Source organism: Eulemur rufifrons, chromosome 5 (genome assembly GCF_041146395.1).
Source record: "Eulemur rufifrons isolate Redbay chromosome 5, OSU_ERuf_1, whole genome shotgun sequence".
NCBI classification, from domain to species: Eukaryota; Metazoa; Chordata; class Mammalia; order Primates; family Lemuridae; genus Eulemur; species Eulemur rufifrons.
Genome location: NC_090987.1, coordinates 17,271,990 through 17,285,217, shown reverse-complemented (window position 1 = coordinate 17,285,217; position 13,228 = coordinate 17,271,990). Strand labels below are relative to the sequence as shown.

Sequence of the window (13,228 nt, the reverse complement as noted above, 5' to 3'; positions counted from 1 at the left end):
CTACGTCTTTAGATCAAGAGAACCCAGGTTTATCAACACCCCAGGAATGGATTTTGTGTTTCCCTGCTGAAATGATGCATGAAATCTAAATTACTATAAATCTAATCTTGCTTGTCCATGATACCTTATTTCTTAAAGTACTTTCTGTTGGGCTTGTTAAGAGTTACTCAGTTTCCTTTTGTGGTATCAATCTACTTAGAACCAACAAAACCGTTAACCCATACCGATATGCTGTACTCTGTGGGCAGAATGCCCAAGTTTTAACCTGTCCTCTCTTATTTAGAAGCATTACCAGAGTTCCTTTATCCTACCCAGTGATCTGACCTATATGACATCTGATTGTTTTTCTATCTATTGAAATTCACAATGTAATTGGTAGCTTTGCTGTATCTAAGTGGTGCTGTACCCATACAGCTTTATGTCTAAGCAGTATACAGAGTGCTTGTGGGCTTGTTTTTTTCATCCTCCCACAAACTAGCAGGGAGAGTTGGAAACTTCATTAAAAAGCCATTTGTCAGGATGCTAGAGAAAAGGAAAATCCTCCACAGGCTATCTACCTAATTTCCAGCTGATCCAGGATTACTCCCAACAGGAACCATTTTATTGCTTTACTGGCCTAAGTGATGAGGTTGTTAGCATCTCTTCTGGCTGACCGCTTTGCAATCTAGCTGCTTTCAGTTGCTGGAAAAAGGCATCTTAATATTCATATAGAACTTCTGTCTCGCTTCTGTTCTTCCAACATAGATGTCACAGGGTCCCCTGAGCAAAGTTTATCTTCTGCTCACTGAAACCCCAGATGTGTCAGAGTTACATAAACAATGCATTTGGAAAAGGGTTAGACTTTTCCATATTTTAGTCAGCCCACTAAAATTTTCAGAATTTCTGCTCATTTCAATTGCTTCTCCCACCCCCACGTCCCCTGCCCCTCCCACACCCCTACACACACAGGAGCCTCCATCTTCACAATGACTCACATTCATTGGCCCAGCAGATTTTAAATGTGCCATTTTATGCTGAAGACATAATATAATGCAATTGGATTAGTTTCTTTTATTGCCTGTTGGCAGTTTGACATCCTAACTTCAGCTCTAACTCGATATCAAAAGAATTTTTAAAATCATGAATGTACAGTTAGTGAACAGGAGTCTAAGTTGTTTCTTCAAAGCTCTTTTGCAAATAAAGCGATCAAATCTTGTGAGAGGTTTAGTAAGAGGAGTGTTTGTTATGCAAAAGAATGTCACAAGATCAGGACTTGAAAGTCATAAAGATGAAGAAAACTGAGATCTATAAATGTGAGAAAACAACCTGTTGTTGTAGCTGACTGCCCCAGTTGGATTCCTTTTTGTCATCCACTGATTATAACTGCTCTCAGAAATAGTGATTTTAAGCAAATGAATTGGAGAATTAGCTATATTCTGGTGTGTGTTCACATATAAATTCAGCTCTCAAATGTTTTCCTGTAAGTAGTCTAGAACTCAAAATCTAATCAGATCTTTACAGTTCTACAAATACATCAATAGAAAAAAGGATCACCTGTAGTGAAATACCGTTAATTATATTTTGGATGACAGTATAATTATTTCTGGTTAATTCTTGGCTTTATACTCCTAAACACTACTTTCACAAGTTTAAACACTTAATGGAAGGTAATGTTTCCAATAACATAATACTGAAGGAGCCTTCTTCCTTTCATGGTGCATTTGTAGGAAATATTCAGACGGTGTGGGTTGTGACATACCCCCCAACTTCTAATCTAGTATCTCCTTCCCATGTACCTTGTTTGGCATATAACAAAAAGAATACTTAAAGCCCAGTTAGAAGCTGAAATGTGCTGCCCCTTGTAGGATAATAATGATAATTTGCCACAAAGTCAGGTCAGATGGATGACAATATTGGCAGGACCTAGGAGCTATGACCTACATCATTTCTGTTATGAAAAGTTCAGAATAACAACATTTAGACTGAGACCAGTGTTGTACCTTTTTTTTGACACTTTAGTAAGAATATTGGAGGAAACGAAAAGAGGCTAGAGATGGCTTCTCAGAGAAAAATTGAATTTAGCCTTTTTAAAGGGATTCTATTTTTGTGATCAATTTTTTCTCACACATGGAATATAACATTTTCTCGCAGGTATGAGGGTATTAATATTGTCAGGCTTTCCTGGAGGTGGCCAAAATGATCTGTTCAGTTATTGTGTATTTTAAAATATTTATTATTTTTGTCTGTTCATGTTGTTTCCTTTGTGTTTTCATGGTGTGTATCCACTGGCACTCTGACATGCTTTCCTATTAAACAGGTCGTCATGGAGATGGAAGTTATTGGCCCGTTGATACTAATTTGATTGATAGAAGCACCCTAAATGGTAAGTATATAAATTAGGTTCTATTGAATTAGTGATATTAATTAAATGTTTAATTCGAGAGTATCTAAGGCAAATATTTTATTGACTATAAGTGCCAAGAACCCTGGACTTGGGGATTTGCTGGGATAATAGATGAAGTTATCAACAAACCCGTAGTGCATTCCAGCAGGAGATGATGCCAATGACGGTTAAGAGATGCATTAAAAAAAAGAGATAAGCCCAGCACAGAGCATCTTATAAATGATACAAAGCTGTTAAATACATTTTAAATTTTAAAATAAGATTTTAAAGTGTTATAAAGTATTTAAAACATTTGCCAAAATCTAATTTTCTTTTTTAAGGAAAGGTGATATGTAAGGTTGATAGAACTAAAACCCACTCAGTTTCATAAATTAAAGTTACTGGTACTTTTCATCTGCAGAGTACATTTATTTTTCAAAAGCCTCTGGCATCTTGTTTCCCACCACCAAGGTTAAGATATTAAATATTCAACATGCTATTGAAATCTCTTGTATGTCTCGCTGTTATTGCATACTTCTTTACCACCGCCCATTCCTCGCTGTGATGTCAGCATTTCCCCAGCCTGATGTTTCCTAAATATTTGTATGTATCACTAAACGGTATTATTTTACATTTTTATTAATTTATAAAAATGGTATCATACCATATGGATCCTGCTGCAATGTGCTTTCATTTTTAACTTTGTTTTTAAGATTTATTCATGTGTTTACAGATAGCTCTCATTCATCTTTGCTGCTGTACAGTATTCTGTTTTATGAAATAACACATTTATTTAACTATTTTAGCAAGTTTTCATGAGAAATTGGATTATTGAACAGATAAATTTCCATTTGGGTGGTTTCCTGTTAAAAAATCCAGATGGGAATCCAAAATTGTGATCTAAAAGTTGTTTGCTGAGTGTCAAGTTAGAATAATGGGGTGAGTTAAGTGATTATTTTCTATTATAGGCTATGATAATCAAATGCATCCATTTCCCCAAAGAGGATGGGTGTGTGTGTGTGTGTGTGTGTGTGTGTGTGTGTGTGGAGTACACCAGATGCCTGAGTCAAAGGTTTAATGTCCTCTATGTCCTCTATCCTCTGGCCAATGATAGACTCAAGAACATATTTTCACTTGTTAACTCTTCTTTGCTAATTACCTGGCATACCTTCCTCTGCTATTAGTGCCTTTTAGCCAACCAGAAACAAGTGCAATTTCTTAGGTTTAAGCTTTTAAACTTCTTAGTCCATTCCTGCTGCACCCTCTAGCCGTGTCCTCCCACAGTGGAAGGGGCAAGCTCCTTCAGGGCAGTCAAGAGGGCTGCACCCCTACAACCTAATTACCACTCAAAGGCACCACATCTCAATATCATCATAATCGAGATTATGTTTCAACGTGTGAATTTTGGATGGACACCATCATTCAGACCCTGGCCGCTTCCTGAATGCTTTTTGACCAAAACTCTCTGCGCTTATTCCCAGCATGCTCTCTCCAGGTTGCTCACAACTTCCTATTGTCTCTCTCCCTTCATTTAAGTAACATTACGACCCCGTGTAGGTATTTGAGTTTTAGACACTTGTTGCAGCTAATGGTAGCCTCTGACATACACAGTCTAGGGAGCTCCCCAGACTGTAATTTGACTTAAGCCTGGGCTGTTACAATCAAATCAACAGAGGCATCTGAAAACCCCAGCCTCCTCGTTAAAATTTTGCTAATGTCTCAAGCTTTAAGAAGGGGTACATTTTCCACTTAGATGTGCAAGTGAGGCCTCTGAGTGATAAAACTCCAATCCCACCCCACTCTTACAAAATAGGCTGCATCAACAAGAACATTTTAAAGCTTGAGTTTGTAAACTTTGCATACGATGAAATTTCATACATCTCCCCTTAGAGTGACAGAATTATAGCGGTTTCCTCACTCCTCCCTACACTTGCTGGATTCATTCTCCAAAGCATTGTAATAGAATAATGGCTTATTGTCAGGATACTCAGGCCAGCTGCAAATAAATTTAGACCTCACTAATCATTTACTTTGTCTTACAGCATGCCACTCTTTTAAAGATGCACTCTTGGAATTCAAATGAAGAAAAACAAAGCTATAGTTCATGTTTACTTCTGTAGTTGGAAGTCCTTAATTAAATTGTAGAAACGGAAGAGGCTTCCTAAATTATTTTCTGATGGCAGGTAGAATCAAAGCTAATATGTGCTGATGTGGTAATATTTTCCTTTTATGATGCACTCAATTTCAGATTATAGTCCACATTCTTAACACAGAAAAATCTTCAACTTCGGAAAATGTGTCTTGTAGCTTATATTTGTAGGAATGACAGCAACTATGAAAATTACTTTGACATAATCCTGCTTTTCTCACTGGGGAAGATAAAATGCCAATTTCCTTTTGTTGATAGCTCTGTCTACAATTTGCAAAATCAGTTTAGCAAATTTGATTAAAATCTATAAACCTCATACATTTTTTATTGACCTCGGCCTTTAAAAACAAAGTTAAACTTCACAGATTTTAATATTTTGGCACAGCATTATTAATCAAAATTAGATCACCATTAGTTAATTTTTGAATGTTCAGAATTGTAGTAAATGCTCAGAAAAACTTGACATATACGCTTTTGGAGTGTGTGTCAGAGAAAAGGCCATATTTTACCCTCTGTTTCTGAAAAACTTGTATTATTTTCAGAATTCAATGACATTTTAACCTACTCTAAATGTATACATAAAGCTCTTTCTATTTGTATGAAATGATCATTCTAAGAGTGCTAAACTATTAGAACACATTCAACTCTGTACTCAGCAGACATCTTAATGCTAAAAGAAAGATTCGGAAATAAAATTTTGCAGTCATTTCCTGGATGAAAAGAAAAGAAAACTAGAGAGATTTGTGGTCTTAGACTAGTCCAGTGATGACGAGACACTGTGCTCACCCATCATTCACCCATTATCGATCCCAAAAGATTTTAAGAGTCTCTGTGTAATCTCAAACCCCAGGTTCTAGAACTGACTTTGCCTGAACTTGGTGCCGTGTGACTAATCAAGTCGTTGAAACTCTTTGGATTTCAGTTTTCATAACATGGAAAGTGTTAAACTAGAGCAGCACTTCTTAACCTCGGCACCATTGATACTTGGGCTGGATAATTCCTTGCCACGGGTGCTGCCCTGTGTCTTGTAGGATGTTTAGCAGCATCCCTGGCCTTACATCCACTGCATGCCAGTAGTCTCTCCCCTCCCCCATGTTGTAACAACACAAAGTGTCTCTAGACATTGCCATATTTCCCCTTAAGGGGCAAAATCTTTCCAGGTGAAAACTGTTGGGCTACATTACCATTCCCTAAAGGTTCAGGATACATGGGTCCCCTGAGAAGCTCTGATGAAAAAAAAAAAGTGTCCCATTGTCAAATAAGCACTGGGAGACTGGTTTGGCCCTTCCCTTCCCTCTGGCCAGGCCTTTCCCTTCCGTTTGAACAGTAGAGGGCTCAGCCTGGAGAGAGCTTTCTCACAACCTCTTGATTTTGGTGATCTCATCTACTACCTGGGCTTCGAATTCCATCCATGTGCCAACTCCCAAATTTATATCTCCAATGCAAAGAGATACGTGTTCTGGCTGCCTTGTTACCATTTATTATGAGGTCTCCACCCTGAAATATTCAAGACTGAACTTTTCCTCTTCCCTTTCTGAGGCTTCTCTTTCACCTGCTCCCTCATCTCAGACATAAGGACTCTTGCTTAAGCCTGAAAACTCCTTCTTTCTTTCCTCTCCCATATCCAACCTATACTTTGCTCATTAACTTTCAAACTATTTTGTGTAGCTGTCCACTTTGCTTGATTGTAAAATAATTGCCACCATCTCAGTTCAAGCTATCATCATCTCTTACCTGGAGAACTCCAGTATTCTCTTAGCTGGCCTCTCGGCTTCCACCACCAAGCCCTCTCCATGAAGCAGCCAGAGTAGTCTTGTTAAGACAAATCAAGTCTGTCAATCCCTTGCTGAAAACCCTTAAAGCATCTGCGATTGCATTTAGGATAATTGAATGTGATCTACAAGGCCCCTTATGACTGGGTCCTGTTTTTCTTCCCAGCCTCATTGTACACCATTCTCCCTTTTGCTGCCGATGTTCCAGGCCCGTATCCTGCTCTTGATTCCATTATAAAGAAACAAGAACTAACTCCTAACAATACTCCATGATTCAGCCTAAATGTTACTTCCATAATGAGGCCTTTCCTGCGCCCCTGCCAACAACCATACATCTTCATATTATATCTGTCTACATGAGCCTTTCCACTTTCTTTTTTGGCACCAGTTATAATTGTAATTTTATACAGGCAAACCTGGTTTTATTATGCTTCGATTTGTTGAGTTTTCTTACAAACTGAAGGTTTGTGGCAATGCTGCATTGCCCAAGTCTATTGGTACCTTTCCAACAGCATGTGCTCACATCATGTCTCTTTGTCACATTTTGGTAATTCTTACAATTTTGCAAACTTTTTAATTATTATAATATCTGCTATGGTGATCTGTGATCAGTGATCTTTAATGTTACAATTGTAATTGTTTTGTCATGCCACAAATTGCACTTACATAAGACAGTGATCTTAATTGATAAATGTTATATGTGTTCTGACTGCTCCACTTACTGGCCATTCCCTCATCTCTCTCCTTTTCCTCGAGCCTCCCTACTCCTTGAGACACAATCTTGAAATTGTGCTAGTTAAGAACTCTACAATGGCCTCTTAGTATTCAAGTGAAAGAAAGGGTCACGTGTCTCACTGTAAATCAAAAGCCAGATTTAATGCTAGTAAGGAACACATGCCAAAAGCCAAAATAGGCTGAAAATTAGCCTTCTTGCACCAACCAGTTAGTCATACTGTAAATGCAAAGGAAAAGGTCTTAAAGGAAATTAAAAGTGCTAGTTCAGTTGACACACAAATGATAAGAAAGTGAAACAGCCTCATTGCTATAAAGAGAAAGTTTCAGTGGTCTGGAGAGATCAAACCAACCACCAGATTCCCTTAAGCCAAAACTTAATCCAGAGCAAGGCCCTGACTCTCTTCAATTCTGTGAAAGCTGAGAGAGGTGAAGAAAATGCAGAAGAAAAGTTTGAAATTAGTAGAGGTTGGTTTATGAGATTTAAAGGAAGAGGCCATCTCCATAACATATATATGCAAGCTGAAGCAGCAGGTGCCAATGTAGAAGCTGCAGCAAGTTATCTAGATCTAGCTAAGATAGTTGAGGAAGGTGGCTACAATAAACAACAAATTTTCAGTGTAGATGAAACAGGCTAATTTTGAAAGAAGATGTCATCTAGGACTGTCATAGCTAGAGAGGAGAAGTCAATGTCTGGCTTTAAAGCTTCAAAGGACAGGCTGACTTTGTTAATAGGAGATAACACAACTGGTCACTCTAAGTTGAAGCCAATGCTCATTTACCATTTCGAAGATCCTAGGGTCCGTAAGAATTATGCTAAATCTACTTTGCCTGGGCTCTATAAATGAAACTACAAAGCCTGGATAACAGCACATCTGTTTCTAGCAAGGTCTACTAAACATTTTAAGGCCACTGCTCAGAAAAAAAAACATTCCTTTCCATATATTACTGCTCATTAACAATAATTTAGTCATCCAAGAGTTCTGATGGATACATATAAGCAGATTAGTGCTGTTTTTATGCCTGCTAACACAACGTCCATTCTGAAGCCCATGGATCAAGGAGTAATTTCAACTTTCAAGTCTTATTATTTAAGAAGTACATTTTATAAAGCTATAGCTGCCATAGATAGCAATTACTATGATGGAACTGTGCAAGTAAATTGAAAACCTTCTAGAAAGGATTCAACATTCTAGATGCCATTAAGAACATTTGTGATTCATGGAAGGAGGTCACCATATCAACATTAACAGAAGTTAGGAAGAAGTTGATTCCAACTCTTGTGGATGACTTTGAGGGGTTCAAACGATAGTTCAGTCTTTACTAATTCAGTGTTTATGACAGCTTTCTAAAACACAACTCCTGAAAATAACAAAAACTGACTGCATCCAAAGACACCATTGTACTAGACTTTCTTAATTTCCTGTTTAATATCAGATATTCTTTGATTCAAAATTGGGAAATTAATGAAAGACTTTGAATTCCAAATTTTAAACTTTTGATAACTTTTATGAGGAAGTCATAAGGGCTGGAATCAAATATCTATAATGGGAGTCCTCATAAACCCTAACTCTCCCAGGCAAATGACATCAATCTAATCTCACTTGTGCTGAGCAGAATCCAGAGTCATTATTTTTTTACTTGAAACATGATGTATTTCTGCATGGAAAGAAAGAAATAAGGGTAGAAATTTAAATAATTTTAGCTTACCACGTTTTTGAAAATGTTCACAAGGTATACTGCTATATATGACTCAAGTTTGTCAGAAATGGTGAACTGTTAAGTCGTGCTAATAAAAATGTATAAGATTCCCAACTTTCTCTCCTGTAAGTTCTCATGTAAAAGGTTAATTTATTCTAATCAATTAATTTATGAAACACAGAAAGGGCATATTAAGATACTACTGTAAAATAACTTTTTAAATAATAAGTAAAACTATGACAAAGTTTTGACCTTTCACTGCTGGGTTCATTCTTTTATGGTAAATGTAAAAAATTACTTCAAGGAAATCTTATTTCTTTCATTTATAATCATAATTTTTTTAACAGAAAGTCTTATTTAAAAATTTTTGGTGAGTTCCTTTCTCTGAAATTCAAATTGCTTCAGAAGTGCTTGTTTTTCCAATAATAATGAATCAGCAAAAATTTATGTTTTGGTGACTACCTTTTTTTTAAAAAAAGCAATGATTCTTAGGTAATTTGTCAAAAGATACTTTGATTTTGAGACAAGTACTGGGCTATTATATTAATTTGTGAGAAAAGGTTGGTTTATCTTTCACACTGAGTATTATTCCTAAAAGCTTTGTAGTGTGAAAATCCACACTAGAAGTATCCTAAATGCCATGGTAGATTATTAATTTAGGCAACATTTTATTTAATGCTTCAGTTGTATAATGTTATTATAAGTGTTTACCCTGTGTCAGGCATTGACATGGTTCCTGGGTATGTATTTTCTCTGACAGTGACTATAGACAATAAATATTGCTATTCTCATTTTACAGATGAAGGCACTAAGGTTCAGAAGTCCTAAATATGTTGCTAAAGGGTTATTGAAAACTAATATAGATTGTAAAAGAAAAATAATCAAACGTAGGTCTACAAAAACATCCAAACTCATTATTTCTTGTACTTTTTAAATTGATTTATGAATAAAATCATAAGCTAATCTTTACTTTTTAAAAAATTTAAAACTTGCAATGACAAACATGACATAGAACAGAGTATTTCTAATTGATTGATCACTGACTGAGGCTTGAAGAAAGCAATATAAAGGGGTCATTAGCCATTCTTGTTTAGGTAAGCAACTTATCACAAATGTCTTATTATTCTGTTATTTTCTGCCCAGATATTTTCTACCATGAGGTACCGATGCAACACAGGAGAAACATTTATATTAGGATTTCATGATACTTGTTTGAACCCACCAGCTGCTTTTAAGTTAGTTAGATTCGTTCACCTTTGACAGGTTGAAAACTTAAATGTGCTTTGTTGATAGCATCTTACAGGGAATGGAAGTAAATTGTAAATGATTGGTGTCAAATAGTTTGTCTTTCTCAGCATCTAATAAACAGTATTTCCTCATAAGCCACAGCCTCTCTAGCTCTTGTCATTTTGGAATTCTTATATTAATAATACAAATTGCATCTTTCTTCCACTTCCGCCTTTCCACTCAATACAATAGCTTAATTTTTTAAGTTAAGATATAGCTCACATACCAGAAATTCATCCTTTGAAAGTATGCAATTCAGTGGTTTTAGTATATTTATAAGGTTGTGCCACCATCACCAACTATCTAATTCTGGAATATTTTCATCACCCAGAGGGAAACCTTGTACCCATTAGCAGTCCTTCCCCATTCAGCCTCCTCCCCATTGCCTGCAAACACTACTCTACTTTCTGTCTCCATATATTTTCCTATTCTGGATATTTTATATAAGTAAAACCATATAATATGCTTCCCTTTGTGTCTGGCTTCTTTCACTTAGCATAATGTTTCCATGGTTCATCCACATTATAGCATGTATGAGTACTGCATTTCTTTTTATAGCTGGATAACAATGCATTATATGGACATATCACACTTTATTCATTTGTCAGTACATAGATATTTAGGTTGTTTCCATATTTGGCTATTCTGAATAACGGTGCTATGAACATTCCTGTACAAGTTCTTAGTGCAGATATAGGTTTTCATTTATCTTGTGCAGATAGTTTAGGTCTTTCCTTTCATGTTTCATTGCTTTCCTCCCCCTCACCCAGCTTCAGAAATGCCCAGAACAATAGGAACTCTTTATAAGTCTGAGCAAGCTTGACAAAGACCCACTGGTACAGCTTCCTAAATCTGAACTCCATTTGCCTGTGTTTTCCCAGAGCCACCCATTGGACAGATGCATCCCCCACATGGCAGTGTCACCCCTCAGAAGAACAGCAACCTGCTTGTGATCATTGTAGTCACCGTTGGTGTCATCACAGTGCTGGTGGTGGTGATCGTGGCTGTGATTTGCACCCGACGCTCTTCAGCCCAGCAGAGAAAGTAGGTAACAGCTGGCTCCCAAGAGGAAAGAAGTCACCATCTTTTAGGTTTATGTGTTTGACAGCTCTCTTTCTGTGTTCTTTCATAACTCACCACATTTCCTTATCTCCTGACGCTGGCAAAACCTTACCTTTTGTCTGTTTCAGGCCTTTAGTGAGGGCTAAACTTGCAGATTTAATAACAAGCAAAGCCATTGGGACTCGCTTGCATTTCTGTTTGCTTTTACTTTTCCAGACTTCTCAGTTTCAGGTGAGGGCAGCTGTTCCTTAAGTAACACTTGGAGAATGGTCTCTACCACACTCTTGCTTATGGCCCTCACTGCAATCACATACAAAAGGTTGGAGATGTGTGTTCCTCTATAAGTATTTATTTATCACTTTTGACAAGGAGGCCTGTAGGCAGTTAATCAATACTTGTTGAATGGATGACTAAATATAGGTACCAAGCCCAATGTAGTTACAATCCTATGTGGTGTTTAGTTTGGAGGCAGTAGTTAAAGAAGATGTCACAGAAAGCTTGGATATTTGTCCTTGAGGATGCAACAGAAAAATAAGAACAAACGGTTTGAGGAGAAGGAAAGAGAAGTTTAATACTTAGCCAGCAAAGGAGGAGGATGGAGACTCCTGTTTGAAATGCCATTGTCCTAATAATAAGCAGAAATACAGAGCTTTTCAAGGATGGGTTCTCAGCTTCAGGCAATTACTGTTCAACTATGGTTGGTGATTCTAATTGTCCCATCTCTGCTGAAGACAATCTCATGACCTCCACCCAGGATCTCCCTTTACCAGGTCTGGGCAAAGCCATTTCTTTTAGCACAAATAACAAAAGACTTACCCTGTCCCTCCCAACCACTGGCCTGAGGCAGGGATGCAGGTTTTAGTGCTCAAAAAGGAGCCGAGGATGTTTTAAAGAGAAAGAAAATCTTTTTGCCATTGTTTTTCAGGCCATTCCCTATTACATATTCCCCACTCTCAATTTTACGCTTTTGTATCTATGGCAGGAGGGGTGACTATGTTACAAAGACGAAGTCCAGAGATTCAAAATGGTTCAAATTTCCTGCCTGAGGTTAATTTTCAGAGATTAAAAGTTTAAATATTTGCATATGATGCAGCTCTAGATCCTAGTACATACAGAGAACATTACATCAAAGTACAAAGTTTAGAATGAAAAGGTGGTGTTAATCCAGTTTATCTCCTTACAGCAACATCCCATTACCAGCATATTAGCCTTGTGTCAGCCAGTTCTGGGAGTTAGCAATAATCTCCTGGCCATTCTCTGCCTCTTTGACTCTCTAGCCCTTTTCAAATCCAGCCTGATGCGTCTCTTTCAGATACATTCTCTCACTGGGTTGACTACCATAGGCTTTTTTGTGAGTTTTTGTTTTTGCTTTTTGGCCTCAGGTATGGTGCTAGGTCTGAAACCTGAGGCATGGCGCATAGGTGGCTGGTTTAACAATGATATACTATGCACATGGCTGGACTAAGATTCTATAGCAACTAATTTTCCCACTTCTTTTGCTAATAGCTTAGACTTTCTATTTTTAAAAAATCCTATAACTCTAGTTGTTGATCTCTAGAGTATTTTCCAGCACTCTAAAGCGAGATGTTTAGAAACAGCATAGCAGAAAAGGTCCGTACTGAAGAAAGTGAAACAGGGCTATAGACATAGTGTTTGTGTTTAATTTGTTTCCGTAGGAGGGAAAATTTTATATTTAGCTCCAATTTTGAAATTGGACTATTTGGAAGCTGATAAGAGTTGATATGCTGGGCTCAGGTTTCCAATGAGAATCCTGATAGGATGAGCTTAACTGGGTCAGCCTCATGTGTAAGCATTGTGGGAAGACGTAATCACTCACAGAGCTTCCAGAGAGCTGGGCACTTAAATAAGGATTTGGGTGAAAAGTAACTGAGTAAGGCATTACTTGGTGCAGTGTTCCCAGGTTGTGCAAACATGGAATGGTAGAACATCAAGACAGCAGGTCTCTGAAATAGAGCTGAGGATTCACATAAACAGAGGTGAAAGGAGGCACCAAAATCACACTTCACCTACTTTATGACTGTCTTTAAAACACTGATGCATTCACTAAATGAAGTTAATTTAACTAAGCTGGCTATCGTGGGTTAGTGTTTTGATTTTCATGATTTTTTTCCCCACTGTCATTACCATGAGAAGAGTGTTTGA

General features: G+C 37.3%; 1 protein-coding gene across 1 annotated transcript in view; it reads left to right on the top strand.

The window, feature by feature from the left end:
• The window catches only part of DCC (DCC netrin 1 receptor), a 1,008,052-nt gene that overhangs the window by 925,773 nt on the left and 69,051 nt on the right, over positions 1-13,228 (top strand). The window contains exons 22-23 of the mRNA XM_069467986.1: positions 2,297-2,362; positions 10,885-11,047. Of these exons, the coding sequence (XP_069324087.1) occupies positions 2,297-2,362; positions 10,885-11,047 (229 nt within the window). The remainder of the gene's footprint in view (positions 1-2,296; positions 2,363-10,884; positions 11,048-13,228) is intronic.